The sequence below is a fragment of the Artemia franciscana genome, chromosome 11, assembly GCF_032884065.1.
Source record: "Artemia franciscana chromosome 11, ASM3288406v1, whole genome shotgun sequence".
NCBI lineage: Eukaryota > Metazoa > Arthropoda > Branchiopoda > Anostraca > Artemiidae > Artemia > Artemia franciscana.
In genome coordinates this window covers 15,494,624-15,517,094 of record NC_088873.1, presented here as the reverse complement: position 1 = coordinate 15,517,094, position 22,471 = coordinate 15,494,624, and the positions used below count along the sequence as shown (strand labels likewise).

The 22,471-nt window shown below is 33.7% G+C and overlaps 1 protein-coding gene across 7 annotated transcripts in view; it reads left to right on the top strand.

Moving 5' to 3' along the window:
• Positions 1–22,471, top strand: part of LOC136032870 (microtubule-associated serine/threonine-protein kinase 3-like) — a 217,535-nt gene that overhangs the window by 136,570 nt on the left and 58,494 nt on the right. For all 7 annotated transcript variants that reach the window (XM_065713283.1, XM_065713284.1, XM_065713282.1 and 4 more), the window contains 4 exons: positions 1,737–1,967; positions 5,170–5,401; positions 11,065–11,150; positions 14,689–14,919. In XM_065713283.1, the coding sequence (XP_065569355.1) occupies positions 1,737–1,967; positions 5,170–5,401; positions 11,065–11,150; positions 14,689–14,919 (780 nt within the window). The remainder of the gene's footprint in view (positions 1–1,736; positions 1,968–5,169; positions 5,402–11,064; positions 11,151–14,688; positions 14,920–22,471) is intronic.

Genomic DNA, 22,471 nt, shown 5'->3' with positions numbered 1-22,471 from the left:
TAGAAAAAATGACGTATTTTTAACTTACGAAGGAGTGATCGGATCTTCATGAAACTTCATATTTAGAAGGACCTCGTAACTCAGATCTCTTATTTTAAATCTCAACCGGATCCAGTGTAATTTGGGGGGCAGTTGGGGGGACCGTAAATCTTAGAAAATACTTAAAGCGGTGAGATCAGAATGAAACTGGATGGGAAGAATAAAAACCTGTCTAAGATACGTGACTGACATAACCGGACCGGATCTGCTCTCTTTGGTGGATTTTGCGGGGGGGGGGGGGGTAATTTTGAAAATTGAGGTATTTGTAACTTACGAAAGGATGACCAGATCAGATCTTAATGAAATTTATATTTAGAAGGATCTTGTGCTTTAAAGCTCTAATTTTAAATTCCGACCAGATCCTGTGATATTGGGGGGAGCTGGAGGGGGAAACCGGAATTCTTGGAAAACGGAAAAATTGGGTTATTTTTATCTTACGAATAGGTTATCGGATCTTAATGAAATTTGATATTTAGAAGGAATTCATGTCTCAGAGCTCTTCTTTCAAATCCCGACCAGATCTTTGACATTGGGGGAGTTGGAGGGGGAAATCTTGGAAAACACTTGGAGTGGAGGAATCGGGAAGAAGCTTGGTGGATAGAATAAGCCTTGATACGTGATTGACGGAACCGCAGTGGATTCGCTCTCTTTGGGGGAGTTGGGGGCAGGGGTTCAGTGATTTGGCGAGTCAGGTGCTTCTGGACGTGCTAGGACGATGAAAATCGGTAGGCGTGTCAGGGACCTACACAAATTGACTTGATAAAGTCGTTTTCCCAGATTCGACCATCTGGGGGTTAAAGGGAGAGGGAAAATTAGAAAAAATTAGGTATTTATAACTTACGAGTGGGTGATCGGATCTTAATGAATTTTGATATTTAGAAGGACATCGTGACTCAGAGCTCTTATTTTAAATCCTGACCGGCATTTAGCCTCTTATTTTCCTTTTAAATCAATCTATTGATTCATAGAATTTTGTTAGAGCTCATACCATATTATTTCTTGGCTCTTAGCTCTTCTTGCCTCGTCACAAATGCCATATGAGCTCTTAGCTCTTGTTTCTGAATAATTTTAAAATGACAGTTTCCCCCTTCAGCCAGGCTAATAGCAAAGTGCAGACATGGGGAAATTGTAATTTTGCATGGAAAAACCAAAAGAACAAGTAAAAGAAGAAAAATAAAAGAAAACAAAACTTTCCTTTTCTCAGCTTTCCTTTGCCTATTTCTATCTTGTCTTCCGTTCGCTGCTTTACCTCTGGATATTGAAAAACTTTTGTCCCTTACACTTGTGCACTTTACACTTTTATCTTGTACAGGCATTGCCTATGTTTTGTGTGTGTTTGCTTGTTTTCCGTCCTTTTTATGTTTTTGAAGACTTTTTTTTTTTACTTTTAACTGGTTTATAAGGCATTTTTGTGGGAAGGGGACTGTCTTTTAGGTCGTTCAAACCTACCTTACCTATCTTAAAGATAGTATCTTCATGCCCGCCAACTCTTTACAAGATTCGTGAAATTATTTTGTACTAGTCGTCTGCACGGTGTGGCTCAGGAATCCTTACAACAGTTTGCTATATTTTTATTGTTCTCTCCATTCTGGTCTGTGCTTGCTTTTTTCCCTTCCGTTTTTCTTTTTTTAGGCTTTCGCAATGTCTGCTACTTTATCCATCATGTTTTAGGGTTTTGATTGAAACCTTATTTTCAGGCTACTCATCAAATGGAAGAAAAACTGGGCTCCTTTATTAAGGAGCACTCGGACTCCGAGTATCTTGACTCTGAAGAATCTCTGCCTGCTGAATCGGTCGCCATTGTTCGATTTGTTTACCGACAGTTCGTTGAATTGGCTCGTGATTGCCTGGAAAAATCTGAGCAAGGTCACATCACTTGTTCCTACTTTTATGATATGACTGAAAACTTGGAAAAACTACTAAATGAGGTAAGATTATAAATTTGACTTAGAAAGCACCGTGTCTAGGGCCTGCAAAAGTCTATTGAGGAATTCTTATATTGAAGTATACCCTAATATAACTAAATAAAATTAAAAACGTAACTTTCTTTTTGCTTATCTTAGGTTTAAACAAACGTACATAATATTTGTAATGAAGTAGCCTTTTTATAATAGATTATGTTAAATTTTCGATATTTTAGCAACTCGGCTGGACTAATGCTCCTAGCGCTTACGAGGGTTCTAAAAGTACTCAGAGCTCAAATACTTAATCCTTACAGAGGTCATATAGATATAGAAGAGAAAGAGTTTAGGACTGGGAAAGAGGTATTATTAAAACATGAGGCCTTTATGAATTATTAAACCCTAAAAATAACAATTATGAACAGAAAGAGGAAGACAAATGGGATATGTTTTTCTTTCTTCAGAGGTTGAACCTGGAAGATTTTGTGTGATTGCTGGATGATTCCTGACACCCATAAAGCAAAAACGAAAATTTGTGTTTTTTAACCTATTGATTTCCAATTTCTCCGGGGATGCTCGGAGGTTAAGCGTCTGTCAGATGATTTTATTGCTGATGATGAACACTGTATATGTGTTCGAAATATCCAGATAAAATTTTTTATCTGTTCACTGTCGATTAAAAGGTTTCATTCTGTCAGAAATAATCGAATTAAAATGAAATAAAAATATTGAAAACGAGTAAAACCTTTAATGAAATAGTAAGTGTTAGAAGAAAAAAAAGTCATACAATAATAACAAAAGTCTGAATATTTTCGGACTTTTAAGGGTGTGAAGGTTCATACTCTCGAGCCTTTATCAAGAGGGAAAAAAGGGCTTAAAACATACATAAAAAGAGGAGGAAAAATATGAATGCTATGCAAAAAAAGAGAAAAACAGAAGAAGCTCTGCCTGAAGCACATCTGATAAACTGTAGTGTTGTTTTTCAACTAATGCAGTATAATAATTCAAGCACAAATACAAGGCAGGGTGACTGCTAGAGACTATTGTGTACATGTCTGATTTTTCGTCTGGTATAAGATTCTAATAAAATGAAATAGTCTTTTTATTTAAATTCTTACTAATGGCCTATTCGAATTCACCTCCATCCACATCCTGTCCCTGTGTAAACGTGGTGTAATATTACGACACCTAACGTATGCAGCAAGATATCCTGGGCTATGGTCCTATAAACGGCACTCTTCCTTGCAATTCTCTATTTCTCATCGTTAATGCTCGTGAGAGGATAATCTTAGCCTAAGAAGCTATTGCTTGTCATTGCGTCTGGTCACTTCCACGATTAAAGGAAGAGTTTCGAGGCCTAAAGCCTCGACCGAGTCCGTTGATTTTTGAATTGAAAAGGGAATAGTTGTGGGAAAAGTCAAGTCAAAAAGGGATAGAAATGAAAAAAAAATGCCTTTTTGAGATAAGGGCTAGAAACGTCTGCAGTAGGGTCTGATCGTCAGACGCAGCATTTCTCCGAAACACTGAATTTGATAGACTTTTCCCCAAGGTCACTACCTCTCCTTATGGGGGGTGCACCTCCTTTTTCAAAAATTAGGTAATTTTGTTCAGGCTTATAAGTTTTGGTTAATAGCTTCAAATTACATGAACTTTATTTATTATTAGAAATCAGTAAAATGTGATTCCCTGCCGAATTAAAATTTCGCGTGAAACTAGTATGAGATTCTCATAAAAAAGTTACCTTCGTTCAGTTCTTTCCGCTACTGAAGGGTTTCGTATTTTCGGGATTTATTGTAATATCCTCTGAAAAATGAAACTAGCAGCATAAATTAAATGACATCACTTAATAGGTTTATAATTGTCACCAAGTTTTCTACGTGTCTTATTTTTTAACTATTGATTGCCAAATAATTGGTATTCCGGAAGTACAAACATGGTTTTCCTGATATCATTTTCTGTGATTTTTACTTCTTTAAAACCACTAATATCAACTGAATACTTAAGTGAAAGACAAGTAATAGGCCAATATACCTAAGTACATTTGGCAAAGTGCCCAAATTAGCATTAAAGATAATTATTATCACTTATGTTTCATTAGTTAATGGCTTTGGGAAGAATAAACGATAGCTTTTACAATACTTTTCATGGTTTCATTTCAGGGTCTTTCCTTTGTTGTTTTCCTTCTTTATTTGCTTATTTTTGTAATTTGTTTTCAACAACCGATGAAAGTATATTTTTAGCCTTGAGGATTCGGTTTGAAGCACAGATTGCACTGTGTGTCCAACTATTTCTGGCAATATGTCTTTAGGAATTTTATCCGTGGTCAGTTTTCCGTTGTTTTTCGATTATAGTCATGATGGTAAGCATAAGCATAATTCCAATTTTTTTCGGAGGAGGGGGTCTGATAAAGAAAGATAAAAGGCCTATTGGGATATTTATTAGGGGTCATCTTCCGGCCAATTTTCAGATGAGCTTCGTCTCTCTTGTCTGTAGGTATGGTCAGAAACATATCTACATGAGTGTAGTAGAAAAAGGCGTAACAGATATATTCAGAGAACATTTTACAGTGAAATTTAAAAGGAAACGTGCAAACATGTGCAACTTTCTGATTCTGTAGTCTAACTGTATACCTTTTTCAGCTAGTAATAATCCTTCGTCCTCTGGTAAATATCTTTTGATGTGCCTCCTGATATTTTGGTGGGCACAACCTCCCCCTCCCACTAAGGATCTGTGTACGTATTTGAATCTCACTAAACCTTAAGCTTTTCTTTCAATTTACTTCTCAATCCAAATTCAGAAGTTTTCATTTCAAATTTTAAAAATGTTAAGGGTTAAGGAAGCTTAAAACTGCTGCTATCTAATACTATTATCTAATTTTTCATGCATTTCAAGTAACTTTTCTCAAACTTCGCTTGGGGGGGCTAGAGGGCCACCCCCGAAGATACATTGCTTGAGCCAACCCTCCCCTAAAGAAATGAAACTTTTTAGGCATGATTTATATTTTCTCTTACCCTACCGCTCTCCAGAGAAAAAGTTAGGTGATACACCCTCTCCCCCCTACACGATGGGCATACTAAAACCTTAAGTTTTTCTTTCAATTAACTTTTCATTCGGACAGTTACGTCTTCCGACGTTTGTTGGGGGGGGGGGGGGTACATCTGTCTAGTATTTTACTTTTAATTTTTGTCAAGGGACCTTGTGAAAGTTAATCTAGATACATATTTTGCAGGCAAAAGAAAAGTCACCACAAGCAGCTACTTTTGTTTCAAAGTTTGCCAAAAAGCTACTTTTAATCATATCAAGACCAGCCAGGCTGCTAGAGTGTCTAGAATTTGATCCAGAAGAATTCTATCGGCTTCTTGAGCATGCCGAAGGCGAAGCAAAATCTTTAAGAGGTGTAACGAAGGATTTGCCCACCTATATTGTTGAACAGTTGGGACTAAATCGAGACCCTCTCGCAGGTAATTTTTTTTTTGTTTTAAAGAGAAAAAAAAATGTTGGGCCGTAATTTGTATTTATTTTGATTCTTTTTTTCGACTAATACGCCGTTTAATGGGCATGTGAATTTTAGCTCCCCAAGGTCGCAGTACGTAAAAACTTTTCTGAAAAAAAAATACACACCTCTCCTGTGTGCCTTTACGTTTCTTTTTTTTTTTTTTTTTTAATCTTGATAGGTTGATTTCTTTAAATGTTTGTGGTGCCTCTTCCTTGCCGCTTTACGGACAACTTAAAGTGATTCTTATCTTCTTTTTTAAAGAAAACTTCATAGGTTGTGTTTTAATTATTGCCAGTTAATCACAATTTATGAAATTAAGATACCTCTCATCTTGTCCCTTTACGGACAGCATAAAATTCTTGTTTGTAATTTTTTTTTTTTTTAGGAAACCTTCATAGGCTTTGCGCTTGGCAGGCATCAATAGGCCGGAAAAAAAAAAATCAAAATATAAATAAGTTTTTACCGTTAAATTTTGTTTTTACCTCAAATAAATAATTTTGAAACAGAAATTTGATATCAAGGAAGATATTATCGTACGTTGGATGCCAAGAAAAGCTTCTATTGTATAAACAACTAGTCCGGAATAACAGAAAAAAAAAAAAAAAAAAAAAAATGCGTTTTATAGGGTTGCCCATGTTCTGTAAAATTTATGTTGTGAACCAGAGTGGAAAATTTCATAAATGCCACTTACTTGCATTTCATCTGAGCTGTGTAATGCAAATATTGATGAAGAAGAGTACCAGAATCAGATTAAGAATTACATTTCTGATAGATTACATATTATAATGTAAACTATTTAAATTGCCCTAACCACAGAGAAACAGATGGACTATTTGAAGAAAATCATGTGAATAAAAAATTCTCTCGTGCTTTTTAACGAATTAGAATATCCCATGGGTAAACATGTCAGGTGGTATTGAACTTTTTTTTTTCTGTTTACTTGCTTTAAGTCCTTTATAGAAGATAAAAAAAAGGCTGGATTATTTTTCTCCAGAAATAAGGAATGTCGTGATTGGTTTAGGAAAATTTATAGGACACCAGTAAAATTAAGACCGACTTCTTACTACGGAGTTATAGGAAAGTTATCTCTTTTTTTTCTCTTTGATTTAACTATATCGTCACTTAATTAAAAATAATTTAGGTAATTTTCCTCAAGATGATGCGGTTCCTTAAAGAGTTCCTCCGTCTCGCCCATTATACGTCTTTTCTAAGTTTGTGGGGACAAACTGTTTAGAATTGATTGGGCGGTGTTGCCATAACTTGTTTTGTGTATTAATTTATTTATTTTACTAATAATTACAAAGTAAACTATATATACATATAACCGCGCGGGGAAGGCTCGAAAAGCCTAATGATGGACGGCTGCAACCCTCTAATTTTCAACCAATAACAAGAATCATTTAAAAGAAGAAGAAGAAGAAGAAGACAAAAACACCCTCTCAACTAACAATTAACATCAAAATCTAGCAAAAGAAAAGAAAAACTACCCTTTCCCAATAAATGTTTCTTAAACTACTTTAAATGAGCTAACGTGTTCAGCCTTCAGAATGTCAGCCGGGATATCATTCCAAATAGCCGGAGCTAAATACCTAATTCCAAAACCTGCACTTGTGGTGTCTCGGTACTGAACAACAAATTATCTGCCTCCCTAATCGCATACCTGTGGAGCGAACGATATACGCGAAAGAATCAGTAAAAACTGTATGATATAGATCATTCCAACACTGATAAGCCAAAACAGTAGCTTGACAATCGTGAATCTGACCAGTATTAAGCACTCGTAATTTCTTTAAACTCGACGCGGTATCATTCAGATTTTCTACATAATTACCAAGAAGACTTATGGTTTTATTTTGAAGAATCTTCACTCTCTTAAAATTTGTATAAAAATTACTAGACCAAAGAACACAACTATAAGAAACATAAGACGCAACAGTAGTCTAGTTCAGTCATAGAAGAAATGAAAATGGTAAAACAACCTTTAACCGGCGCAAAATTCCCAGACCTCTAGCAACTTTAGCTGCACCAAGATCACTATGGGGCTTCCAAGATAGATTACAATCAAGCTGGAAGTCCAAATACCGCACTTCATGCATTTGTGACAAAGCCTTACCATTGAAAATATCTCTCCATCAACACTTAGCTGCTTACCAACTCTTCTAAATATAATAAAATTGATTTTTTTTTTTAATATTCGCTGACAAATGGCTCAAACGGGTAAAAAAGACTTTAAAACCTCTTTACCTTCAACAATAAATCATCAATGGATCGACTAGACACAGTGAAAGTAATATCATCCTTAAAAGTTGTAATAAAACACTCAAGTAAGCAGAAACGTATTGAGTCAACTTGCACAAGGTACAAAAGTGGTCCCAAGACAGACCCCTGGGTGACACCACACTTCACTTGAAAAGGAAAGGAAAATCATTTTCTAATTCAACTTGAAGAGGTCTACGACTCAGAAAACTATCTAAACACTTTAGATAGTTACCACGAACTCCAAGGGATTATAGGTGTTTGAGTAAAATTTTAAAATTCTTTTGTATGAAACGCTTTTCTACAAGCGATCAAAATAGTGAAAAAAATTTCACCATGTTCAAAGTATTTACTACGGCGTCCGACGTCGAGTGCTTTTCCTAAAGCCGAACTGAATTTCACTTAACATCCCCGTCTTTGTAAGGTAATTGTAAAGCCTTTTCTGCACAATTTTTCAGATAATTTTGAAACCAGTGGTGAGATTGATATGGGTCTGTGATTTTTAATATCTAGCATAGAACCACCTCTGTGGAGGGGGATGACTTTTTCCGTATTAAGTGCATCTGGGAATACGCCGGTTTGGAGCGAAAGATTGATGATGCTGACGAGGCATGGTAGTAAATAACACATCAGTGATTTAACAGTCTTAAGGTTAATCCCATCTGTGCCAATCGAATTAAATTTGACTGTTTTCACAACCTTCAGAATTTCGTCTCCAGTACACGGCTAAAATTCAATTTCACTTTCAGTTCCTCTATCATTTACAAATTCATAGTCCAGGAAATCACCATTAGAATTCATCAGCCCTTCCGCCTGTACGTTTTGACCAATATTTGAAGAAAACTCAGCAAATCTATTAGTAGTAATCGTTTTATCATTAACAGTTTTTCCTTGAATCAGTAGCGAATTGGGTGGAGCTTCTTTCTTCTTGCTCAATACATCATTAATAACATTCCAAGTTCCTTTAGTGTTATTCTTATTTACACTCAATGGATTCGCAAAGTATTCTTTTTTAAGTTTTCTTCTCATCTAGTTCAGTTTATTGCTTATTATTTTGAATTCTTCCAGTTTGTCGGCACACTCACTATTTAAATAATCCACATATAATTGATTTATTAAATCAGACGCTGCATGAATTTCTGTAGTTATCAAGGCTTCATGGGCTCATTCTTATGTGGTTTCAAGGATGTCACTAGACAAGTATTAGTACTAGACATAGTATTAGTACTAGTATTAGTACTTAGCATTAGTACTAGACAAGTATAGTACTAGACATATATTGGCTGTATAATCCCCATCATGCGATTAAATGTACCAGAAGCGTCATCTTTCATATCAATAATTCCACTAAAATCTATGCTTTTTAACTCTTCACCAAACCTTTGTAAATTTTCTTTTTTAACGACCGAGTCTTCACTTTTTAATTTTTTTAATTTGTTTCTTTTTATTTTGCCACAAGGTACCGGTGCAACAACTGGGAAATGGTCCGAACAATGGTATAGAACCACATCAACATAGCTACGGTCCAGATACTTAGAACCAGCAAAATATTATCTGTGAGAGTGGCTGAATGACTCGTAACACCTGTTGGAATATCCACAAAGGGGAAAAGATAATGAGCAACCATCGAATTAAAATAATCAAGCTTCACTCCATTCAATGAAAGCAGACCAAAGTTGAAATTACCCATACAAATAAAATTTAGACCTGTCCGAGACGCCGCACGTACAAGTTGATCAAAGCCACGCTCAAATTCTTCCCAGCTAGCACTCGGTGGCTTGTACACAACACTAATCAAAAGTTTCCTACTTTCCAAATCAAATTCCAGACCAAAACTTTCAAATTTACCCTCCATTCAAACATCAATATCATTTCTTAGTTGTTATGACAACAAGTTTGAAATCAAACTCGCAATTCCTCCTCTATGAAATGATGTCCGGTTTTTAGTCTCAAAATTATAATCTGGAAAAGAATACAACGAGAGAGAGTGTTCCTGACTCAAACAACTTTCACATATACCAATAAAATTTATTTGTCCTTGAGAATCAGAGAGGAATTGCACCACATTCTCATAACTGCTTGTAGAACTTTGATGAGAGACCCGAATAAACGACAGAAAACTAGAAGTCAACATCTACTTTCCCGGAGATTTTAGAAGAAGAATCAACCTGTCACATGTTGTGCCGGAGACATAAAGATTCAAATTTAATGAAACTTACATCATTGGAAACTGTCAATTTTTTTCACAATTAAACACATCAGAATTTTCTTTTGAAAATTCAGGATAGGGTAGTCTTCAAAAATACTCTAGCATCCCTGCTTCGAAAAAAGTCAAAAATCAACCCAAAGAAAGTATCATTTGAGCGACTTGACAGTTTTGGGAGTTCCTTATTGGGCTACTCCGCTTGATATAAACCCTTGCCGATACATGAGACGTATTATTTGTGTTGTATGCATATTGAATTGGCAGCGCTTTGCTTAACAATTAATAAAGAGGTTATATGTTTTTCTTAACTAGCTTCTCGTTAGCTTTTTCAACTAGTGACACAGTTTATATCCCCTATCAATTTTTACCAAAATTGCTTTGGGGATCCTATGGTATAGGGGAAATTTGCTAACAAACCCTTTGTCTTTGAGATGGTCAGCCGATGCTGAGACTTCTAAAAGGTTTTTTAAAGTATCGAAGTGCCTTAATAGTGCTTGAAATAAAATTTTATTTCCATATTCGTTCTGGATATTAAGAAAAATCACGTACTGACTTAGCGACAGAGCGACACTTCTGGACTAGGTACTATTGCAGAACTCCTTGTGAATTCTCAAGCCCTGCTGGTTTCGTTTTAGCTTAATTATCCGAGTAATTTACAACAAAAAAAGAGTATTTTTCAGAATTCATGGGGATGGGATTTTTTTTTCATTTTATGACAATACCCAATAAAATAATTTCTCAAAATATGGGGGGGGAGGACAATTGTCTTTCCCAGTTGGTCTCCCTACCTTACAGTTATTCTTCGTACAGAAATAGTAAAAAACTGGAAGTCTAATGTAATAGAAATACTTTCCTCACATTTTTTAAGTTCATGTCACACCTATTAGTATACCTTCAGTGAACTAAGCCTTGAGTATTTTAGTGCTGTTTTTGTCTATTACCGTATTTGGGGTTTTAAATTTTTTTCGTATTACACTTTGGAGTTCCGTCAAGATCGTCAAACCAGAAATTAAGCTTGCTTTGTGGCATCAGCTGCTGCTCGTCTTGGTACAATCCATCCATGTAATTTATTACTAATGTTCTGTACAGATAATAATTTTTTTCTGGACTTGATGCACTGCATTTAAAATCGTGTGAATGCTGAATTAATTAGCGTTTGATTTTAGAACTAAAGGAAGACATTTCTGCACTCGAAAAGGGTGGGCAAAATGAAGAATCGTTCCAACAGCCTACTGTGAGCATGATGGAAAAGGTACTTATCCCTTCTTTTTATTTTTCTCAGCATCGTTGTGTCTGCACCATGACAGGGTTGTCATGGTTGTAAAAGACGAAAACATCTTGGGGATCAATGACTGAAGACAATACTGTTTTCCCTTGTGTTCTGTCCCGACTGTTTTTGTGGAATTTTTTTAACCTTGTGTCGGACAAGAGGGAGGGGGAGAGTTAACAACCCTTATGAACCTCTCTTAAATGCATCCCTAAAACTGCAGTTTAGGGATGGTTTCTTGTTAAATCGTAAAATAAATGGAATGGTATGTTAATTCCTGCTTCCTAACTATTTGCTTCTAATATCTTATCCTTCTTTCGTTTTGGTATTATTTAATTTTAGAGGTGTTTTAGATTTGATGCTATCTCTTATCTCGTCTAATATCTTATAGCTAATATCTAGTTATATATCTAAATCTGTTGCTAAAATAAAAAACAGTATAGCTAAAATTTGATATCTAATATATTATTTGATTCTATTTAATCTTAGTTTAATCCTAACTGTAATGCTTTCCGTTAATCTATATATATAAAAATAAGTTGTCTGTGTGTGGATCTGTGGATGGATCAGGTGACGTCATGTTTGTCCGCATATGACGTCTGAATTATTTCACACTAATACAAAAGAAGAAAAAAACTAAAAAAGGTAAAAACTACAAAAAAAACTAAAAAGAAAAAAAAACTAAAAAAGCTAAAAAACTAAAAAAAACTAAAAAAAGGTAAAAATCTAATAACTAAAAAAAACTGAAAAAAATAAAAAAAGGCAAAAACTACAAAAAAAATAAAAACTAATAAAAAAACTAAAAAAGCTAAAAAACTAAAAAAACTAAAAAAAACTAAAAAAAGGTAAAAAACTAAAAAAAACTAAAAACTAAAAAAAAAAAAAACTAAAAAAAAGGAAAAAACTGAAAAATAAAAGAGAAAAAGAAAACTAAAAAAATATGAATAAATATATATAAAAATAAGTTGTTTGTGGGTTATGTCTGTCTGTCTGTCTGTCGAGTGACGTCGTGTTTAAGGCAAAAACTAAAAAAAAACTAAAAACTAATAAAAAAACTAAAAAAGCTAAAAAACTAAAAAAACTAAAAAAGGTAAAAAACAAAAAAAAACTAAAAACTAAAAAAGAAAAAACTAAAAAAAAGGAAGAAACTGAAAAATAAGAGAAAAAGAAAACTAAAAAAATATTAATAAATATAAAAAATATAAATATAAATATAATATAAATTAGCAATCAACAAAGCACCGAGACACAAATGACGACCGGGACACAGGGAGTATAAATGACGACCAGGACATAAGTAAAAAAAAAAACTAAAAAAACTGTCTGTCTGTCTGTCGAGTGACGTCGTGTTTGTCCGCATATGACGTCTGAATTATTTCACACTAATACAAAAGAAGAAAAAAAACTAAAAAAGGTAAAAACTACAAAAAAAACTAAAAAGAAAAAAAACTAAAAAAGCTAAAAAACTAAAAAAAGGTAAAAAACTAAAAACTAAAAAAAACTGAAAAAACTAAAAAAAGGCAAAAACTAAAAAAAACAAACTAAAAACTAATAAAAAAACTAAAAAAGCTAAAAAACTAAAAAAACTAAAAAAAGGTAAAAAACAAAAAAAAACTAAAAACTAAAAAAGAAAAAACTAAAAAAAAGGAAAAAAACTGAAAAATAAGAGAAAAAGAAAACTAAAAAAATATTAATAAATATAAAAAATATAAATATAAATATAATATAAATTAGCAATCAACAAAGCACCGAGACACAAATGACGACCGGGACACAGGGAGTATAAATGACGACCAGGACATAAGTAAAAAAAAAAAAACTAAAAAAATGGTAAAAACTACAAAAAAACTAAAAACTAATAAAAAAACTAAAAAATCTAAAAATCTAAATAAACTAAAAAAGAAAAAAAAGAAAAAAGGAAAAAAATAAAGGAGAAAAACAAAACTAAAAAACGAATGTATATACAGACCGGGACACCGGGATACAAATGACGACCGGGACACAGGGAATATAAATGACGACCGGGACACAGGGACATAACTACAAAGGGGACGCCGGGGTGCACAGGGGGATATATAAATGACGATGGCGACTCAGGGAATGGTCGATTAGCAATCACCATCAACAAAGCTCAAGGGCAATCATTAGAATCATGAGGTATAGATCTGAATACGGATTGTTTTCCCATGGACCATTATATGTTGCATGTTCAAGAGTCGGTAAACCTGAAAATCTATTTATATGCACAGACAATGGGACAGCAAAGAATGTTGTATATTCGCAAGTTTTACGTAGTTAAAAACATATATATATATATATATATATATATATATATATATATATATATATATATATATATATATATATATATATATATATATATATATATATATATATATATATATATATATATATATATATATATATATCACAGGTGGGACATAGGGACACAACTACAATGGGGCGTAACTAATATGGCGCGTAACGACTTACGCGCGCGGGGGGGGCTTGGGGGGGGCGCGAAGCGCCCCCACCAACTAGGTGTTGGGGTGGCGCGAAGCGCCACCCCAACAGCTAGTAGAATGCTAAAGGGATGTCGCTTGCCTAAAAGAAAATTCGTTCTTAGTGAGACATTCCACCATCAGTATTTTACAGCTTAGTATGTTTATATCTGAAAACATGGGAAGCAAATGGAAATGGAAAGCAAATTGGCAAAAGAGCTGCCCAAATATGTCAGCTTTCATTTAATCAACTATAAAAAAGTTAATTTTGTCCTTGTTATTTTAATTTTGATGTTGCAAGGGTGCAGTTTCCATTTTGATCCGACTCCGTTTTTGTGGGGTTTCAGGCTATTTTCTGAAAATCTCAGAAGTTTGTTTCGCAATAGAATTTTACCATTAAGAGTCATCAAAATAATAGTTACGATCCTGAATTAGTTTCAAATAATGATTCTTCCTCACCTGGCAGTTTTTTTCAAAACGCGTTTTTAAATTTTGGTTATTGTGGGCTAGAGTTCGCTCTTTACTTTGTTGTATCCGACGCTGCAATCATGATTCCCTAATAGAAAATGTAAAAATACTGGAAAAAATTGTTCAAGTCGAAAAAACGTGATCATAGGACACTGGTCATAGTACTTGTTAGAATCAATTTTATTTGAAAATAAAAGATATTACGATATTATAATTTGAATCTTTAAAAGACTTATTTTTTATTTCCGACAGTGAAAACAGTTTAATTAAAAAAAAAATAAAAAAAAAATAACGAAAAATATTTCAATAAAAACCGGCAAAGAAGAAATTTACTGAGTGAATAGTTAAATAAATAAGATAAATAACCAACAAGTTGTTTATTTCATTTGTGAAGAAGAACGTGTTTTCTAATGTCAAAATTTTATAACTATTTTGGTCATTAAAACTTTTTATTCATTTAAACTATTGATTTTGTTAGTATTAGAGGTATTTTAAGTGATTTAGTATCTTCTGACTACAAAGAAAAATTCACTTGGACTCTCTTTATATTTCAGTTGCCCTGTGAGGAAGATTACGAGATTACCAAGCTAATTTCTAATGGAGCTTACGGTGCTGTATATCTCGTTCGCCATAAAGAGTCCAAACAACGATTTGCTTTGAAGAAAATCAATAAAGTTAATTTATCCTTGAGAAATCAGAGGGAACAGGTATTCGCCGAAAGGGATATTCTCTGCTTTACAGACAACCCATTTGTTGTCTCTCTCATTTGTGCTTTTGAAACCAAGGTAATACTATTTTATGAATCGTAGGTGCAGTGGTGACGCTTCATAAAAATTAGGGGAAAGGGGTGGCAAAATGCTTTTTTTTTTTTCAAATCTAGGCGTGATTAATTTTTTTTTTTAATTTTTTCAATCAAAATACCAAAAAAAAGGCATTTTTCAATGAAAAGACTAGAAAAGAAATTTTCAAAATATAAAAGGCATATATCCCTCCCCCCAATTGACGCAACTGAATAGGTTCACACAGTTGTTTTTGTTTATTCCTTAACACGATTAGAGCGGTAACTGCAGCCATGATAAGTCATGTCAGCGGTTGCACTTTAGACAGTAACGAAAAAGTCACTTGAAAAGGGAATTACTCGGCACAAACTGAGAACTAAACTAAGACATTTATTTCTCAGTATTTTTAAGACTTCTTATTTTCGACAACTCGCATTTAAAGTCTCATTATCTAGTTAAAATAGGGCTACGGAGGAAGGGCTACGATGGTTAGGCCATATTTTTCAATGATGGATTATAGACTGCCAAAGTTGCAGTTTTTGACAATCCAGATGATGACCAAACAAAGAGTAGGATGTGCTCGAACGGTGTAAGAAGAGGTCATAAGAAAATATTTAAAGCTATTGGGGATACACGGGAAAGAGTAAAGGGTTGGGCTACCAAAAGAGCTGGGTCAACGAGGAGAGTGTGCAGCTTCGTTGTCCTTTGGTAGCTTGATGCGGTGACGAAATGGTAGTAGTGATAGTACTATTTGTATGTTATGGATTTAAACTAACTTCAATGCTTGAATATAAATTTTGAAATTCGCGTTCATTAACTGGTTTGCTTAAGCTTAGAACTATTTTGAAACCCATATACGAAACACAAAACATGCAAGAAAACCATATTAAATGAAATTTTGAATGATATTAGAGATAGTATCTTTGACTTTGTCAAAAAAATGACATAGTGACTGAAGTGTAGGTTGGAGTGAACTTTATAAACTGCGCGGGCCACAGCCTAGTAAGGAACGAACTCCAGCCCATAGTAACAGAAAATTTAAAGACGCGTTCCGAAAAAAAAAACCAAAAAAAAACTGGCAGGTGACGAAGAAGTGCTATTTGAAGCTAATCCAAGAATTGTAACTACTATTTTGATTTTGGAAAATTTCATTGCGGGACATAGGAATTTCGTGGAATTTCCGTTAATGGGAAGATTCATTACGAAAAAAACCTTTCATGGTATTTAGAAAGTCAGCCTAAAGCTTCACAAAAATGGCATCAGATCGAAATGGATACTGAACTATTAGAGTAATTTAGCCAAAACCCCCATATAAGAGAATTAAAGTCCCTTATCTTGAGCAGCAAGGAAAATCACTTTTTCGCATGGGAAGCAGTGATGTAAATCCTTTTTTTTATTCTTCTTCTTCTTTTTTTCGTCACCACCATGGGAACACTGAAACACAAAAGGAGATGTACAAGGGCTTATTTGAAAGCTAATTTTTGTTTCTGCTTGCTTTTTGTGAATAGTGAAAGATCATATTTGTGCAAAACTAATATTGGTGAAAACTGCATCCTCATATACAAAATAATACAACACATGTATCTTTTGATTCAATGGTAAAACCAGGCACAAAAGCAATAGTTTGTTTTGGAGGGGGGGGGACAAAAAAGCCAAAAATAGGCGAATTATACTGAGAATATGTGAACGGTACAAAGGTCTTGATGTTTTGGCAGGAGACACTGGCTGAAATCGTATCCACCCCTTGTCCCTCTGCGTGTGCGCCTGATTAAGAGGTATATTTTTTGGTCTTCTTAAAACTCGTTTTATTGAAGGATAACCTTTTATAATAACCTAATAAAAAATTTGGGAAAATGTAACATATGCATTAGAAAAATTATCAGAGTATTTTGTGGAAAATGGAAAATAACATTTAGCTTCGATAGAAATGGCTGGGTAGTGGTACTGCTCACTTTAGGAATCACTTTGGGTATAAATGACATTGATGGTGCTTATTTTTACCGGTCAAGAATCATGTTATCCATGAGTTATTCATGTAAGTAAGAAAACATCACTTTCTTTCCATCCTTAAAATAAAATGATTTCATAGATTAAGAAATAATCTCCATAAGACCATGATATCATATTCTTTGGATATTTGGGCCTTATCTCTAATGGTTGCTGTCATCGGATAAACGTCATCGGATAAACATAAAAACAATTGGAATTCATGTTTACAATTGTAGGACAAGGAGCATAGTAAAAATTGTAATTTGCTTGGTAGTGTGAAATAACAAAAAAGAATATTTAAATCAACAAGAAGGGTGCGAGAAACAACAATAATTCTTATTCTCTTTAATAGTGGGAGAGTTGTTGGCAAATAAATAAGCATATTTGAAATTTTTGATTATATTTTTGTTCAGTTATTTTAATCTGTTTACCTCATTAGAGGAAGATTCTGTTTAACAAGAGATTTGCCGCATCCTAAAAAACTTAAAGAACACTTGTTAATTCTTGGCGAGAGCTCATTTTTAATATTAGCTATTAAATGTAGTAAATTATCCCGTTAAAAGAAGGATTTCTGGCTCCATGCCAGAATGCTTATCAGAAAAGTAATAAATTACTTTTATTCCACCATTTAATTGACAACAATATTAGGGCACGTGCAGTTATATTTTTCTGAGATTTGACAAATAAGACTGTTCATGCCTTGAAATCATCGTGACAAATGCTGTAGGATGTAACAATATTCGTGGAAATTTGATGGGACTTCCAAAAGCCTAACAAGATTATGTGAGACAATGAAGGGTCTGACAACAACATTGACCTTTTATTTTTATATATCCCCCATTATGGCTCTCTTCGCCCAGCCGTGTATCAACTACGTTAGTTCAGCCACATTATATCCGGCAAATTTCTTTTTGTCGACATTGAGGCTGAATTTATAGGGAAAATTACTTCAATAACGGATTTTATTTTCTGTCAGTTTTGTATATGAATGAATGTAAATGCCAAGTTTCTGATTATTATATTCTATAATACAATGCTTCATGAAATTGTTGGGATTGAGCAAATTATGGCTAATGATTGTGCCGTAATTCTGGATATATTTTGTGACGTATTGATCCCATCCGGTTTTTACGAACGAACTTTCAATATGTTTTTCTTTGTCAAAATTATGACGTAATTTGGCAGAGACCACTCAATACACCTTTAACTGATAAAAACAACACCAATTATTTACTGTCCATATATACGGCCTTGACCGCCTGTTGGAAGCTGGGTTCCCGGAGTTTTCCTTGTATATATGGCATGGGGGCCAATATAGGAAGCCGTCTGCCATTGTTTCTGCCATCCAACACCCAGTGTAGCAGTCTCGGAGAAATTAGACTCGTAAGCAATCTTTTTCCCTTCAAGCGGGTTTTCTGGAGATTGATAGATGGCTCGGATGTTTGATCAACAAAAGAGTTTTTTATGCTGTGATCGAAGTCCCGTATTACAACCTTCATGTCTTACGATGGCATCAAGAGAGCTGATGAACTTCACCTTTAAAAATATAATTCCGAGTGTATCGCTACTTGACTAGATATTCTCTACTCAAATAGTCTTCTTCCATCCAAATCAATAATTCCTTTCTTCAATTCCTGCATAATATATGTTTCCAATTATATTTCGTGTGTTATGCTGTTACTATCGTAACTCAATTGGTATGACTCCAAAGGATCTAGAAAATGGCTTGTAGCGTTGGCGGAAAGACTGGCCAAGATCAACTGCTGCTAACTTTAAACGTTAGGTTTAACTGTCACATAGAATTAAATCCACTCATCTCCTTCTCAATGGCATTTATGCCTTATGCCACAGTTTTTAAAGGCGATGACATAAGCCCATGGTTAGAAACAGAAACAACTGTTTTTTTTTTTTCTACAATACATATCCTTAATATTTAAAAAAGTATGAAGAAAGCTATATTTCAGTTTAATTGATATATTTTCTTATCAGTCTGATTAATATGTTTACTTATCTACTAATTAGGATTTTGATTTGTGTGTATGCAAATCTTTTAAGGTGTGGAATTTCGATTTTAAGTTTTTTTTTTCTTTTTTTCCTTTTTTTTTCTTTTTTTAATTTGTTAAAAAACAAGTAAGGATCGATATTAAAATTTAAAACGAATATAAATTATTCTGTATAATCAAAACCCGGACGAAGGGTTTTGAGACAAGCGTGCTAATCACTCGACTAGGACGGCAATTGGGAATTCTTTTCTTGAACTAGCAAACCTTCAATCAACAGCAACGGTTATATCTACTTCGCTATTACCAAAAATGCAGTTTCTTTTTTTTACCGCATTTTTATCCAATTTATTCTCTTTTAAATTTGAAAAAGGGCACTATAACTTTTAGTTTCGGTTTGAATAAGTCCTATCTCGATGTTTTAGCATTGATTCGATACGGTCATCCCTGAGAATAAAAAAAGACAAAAATAAATAAACAAGTATCCACATCTTTCTTTTGACAAAAAAAAAAAGAATCCAACATTTTTGCTGATAGAAGCTTGAAACTCCTACGGTGTGATTTCATCAAGATTACTTGTTTTTTGGGGTTGTTTCCCCTTTTTTTGAAAATCAGGCACATCTTCTCAGGTTCTTAGCTTTTGATGAGTAGCATTAAACTTAACAAATTTCAAACATTTGGAATCAGAATAAAAGCCTATTCTTTTGATAAATTAAAATTTCAGTTTTTTTTTAGAATTTCGGTTACTATAAACTGATGTCACTCCTTACTTACAGTTCATTACCACGAACTGGTTGACTATGGGATTTTTATCGTAGTTTTTATTCCATTCTTGTGAAAGGGCAAAAATTAAACGTAATTTCTATAAAGAGCTGTATTTAGTTTACTTCCTATATTCTTTCAGAAATAGAGAAACTTTACAGAAAGTTGTCGGGAAACGCGCCTTTCTTTTTATTTGCAAACTTTTTTTCCAAACTTATTTCCCATTAACGGCAATCCAAATGCTTTATAAAACTGCAAGTTTTTGGGGCCATTTGGATTGCAAGACAACGGAACTATTTCGATAACACGAACCATTTCATTAAAACATTCTTTAGACCAGAGCTTTCCTTTGGAAGGAAAAAAGGAAAGCAAGACTTTCCTTTTTGTGCAAGACAACGGAACTATTTCGATAACACGAACCATTTCATTAAAACATTCTTTAGACCAGAGCTTAAACATTTTTGATTTTTTGTTGTAGGCTATTTTATAGCAATTTTCGGTGTTCCCCAATGGAATGGAAACTAGTTCATATGAAAGAATCTCCCACTTATTGCATGGAGGAAATCATACATTTGTTTTCTTTTCTTAGTTTTTGCTTGCCAAAATCGTGTAATTTGAGGGTAAAATAAAGCTGTACTGTGGAAAATATTAGGCCCTTTCTCTCGTCTATGTACTTGTGTTCCAAAATTGATGTCCCGGTCCTCAGGTGCTTTTGCCTACCAACAATTCTATTTCTCCTTGTCTTAGACATGAGGAGTTTTATCAAAATATCATCGAAGTCCATTTTTGCAGAAATAATATATTCTTCACTCTGCGTATATTATAATCTGTATTTATTCATAAATAAGAGATATATATTTTTAGTAATCCCCAACCCCCAACAAATACAAATATAGTCAGTAACTGACTATTCATACTTGTTTGAAAAGGTACATGGCTTCCCTCTTCAATTTGTTTATTAATTCCATTTATTTTTAAGTAAACCAGACTTTTTCTCAGTTCCGGGAGATATGTTTGTTTCAGTGTCCCTTTTCTTACATTAGAAAAAAAAGATCTTACGTTTCTTTATTCTCATCTTACATTTCTTATATTTAATTTAATTTCCCTGTATTTTACAGGCGGGTCGTAACTTTGGCTCGCATTCGGCTATGTCTGCTTACTCTTGGAGATATAGTTCTTTATATTTTTATCACTCAATAGACCTTAGGAAGGTTATATCAAACAGGAAAAATACTCAAAAGAAGAGGGGATATTGAATAAGCAGTGGGATACCACAATACCTGAATGGAACACAATGAAAATATTTGGGATATTAAAAATGACAGTGCATATATCAATTGGGAATGGCACGTAAAGAAAGATTTTTTAAGGGAGGGAAGGGAGCGAATGCTGGATATAATGTTGAATATGTGTGAGTTTTCTTGTTGTTGTTTTTTTGTTTCTTATTTTTGTTCCTTCTTATTTTTGTTCCTTTTTGTAGCTATGGCCCTTGTGGCTTGAAACCGTAAAATATCATTGCATCTATCTGTATCTTCTAAATGTAATAATTTATAGTATAACAAATATAAGAGTAGAAGGAAGAATTTTAAGGTAGATACGTTTGTTGTGGATACTCGAGTGAGTTAAAAGATGAATCGTAACATAAAAGAAGACCAATCTATCTCACTCTTCGCTTTAATTAGCTTCTTTCTTACGACCTTTATGTGATGGTGTTGGGAGGCTTGCCTTCCAGGTCGATCAGGGCTGCGAATGAAGAAAACAAATATCTTAAAGACTCACTGAAAGCGTTTTAGCTCTTACTAGAATAAGATGGTATTTGATGTCGTTTTTATCTAAATCTATTAAACTACTAGCAAATTAAACTTTTTAACAAAGTTATTAAGCTTTGATGAGGCAAGATTGGTGCTAGACTCCCCTCACCCTGGATTTGGATAAATTTTGTTCGTATATCTTTTGGAGTAATATCTTCATTGAAAAAACAGCAAAATTCCCCTCCCCCTCTCTCCCCGCTAGATTTTAAAATTAAAATTTTCCCCTCTTTCTCCAAATGTTGTTAATTGAAGCCACTGTTGACCCCGCTCATTAAATATGCAGTGAAAACGTTAAAGCAGGAAAAGAACATATGACATGCATGTATAAGATATATTATAAAACTTCAGAAACAAACTTTAGTTATAATTCAAATGAAAAAATAACAAAGCTATTAAGCTTTCGGGTGGAGAATTTGTCTCCATGAGTGATTCCATCTTTCAGTTACGTATTCCTCTATTATCAATTATTCTCAAAATTAGAAAACAATAAAATAAATATAACCACTATTAGAAGATCAAATTGCATGTGCACTGTGGTCCAATTAAATAATTAAATAAAGAAAGAAAAATAAAGAATAAAGAAATTAAAAATAAATTAAAAATAAATTTTTTAATTTTATTAAAAATAAAGAATTAAATAATGAAAGAAATCTGCTCTCACTCTGCATCTCGACTATTTAGGAACTTTTGGTATGGGACTTAAATGAAGAAACTGATTCGGAGCCCCTAATGCTGTCCGGAACGTTATTGGAGAGGGTTACACTCACGTGACCATACATATGGGCTTACCTCACTGTACTTTTTCTTTTCATTAACTTGTTCATAGGCATTCGTAGTTTGATATAATGATAATCAGAATCAGTAGCAAATGTATCTACGAAATATGCTGACGCGCCATCATTCAGACACAGCTGGTAATCACCGGTGATCCTGTAACTAACCAACATTCAAATTTTAAAATGACAATAATAAGTGAGCATATCTCTAAAACTAGCA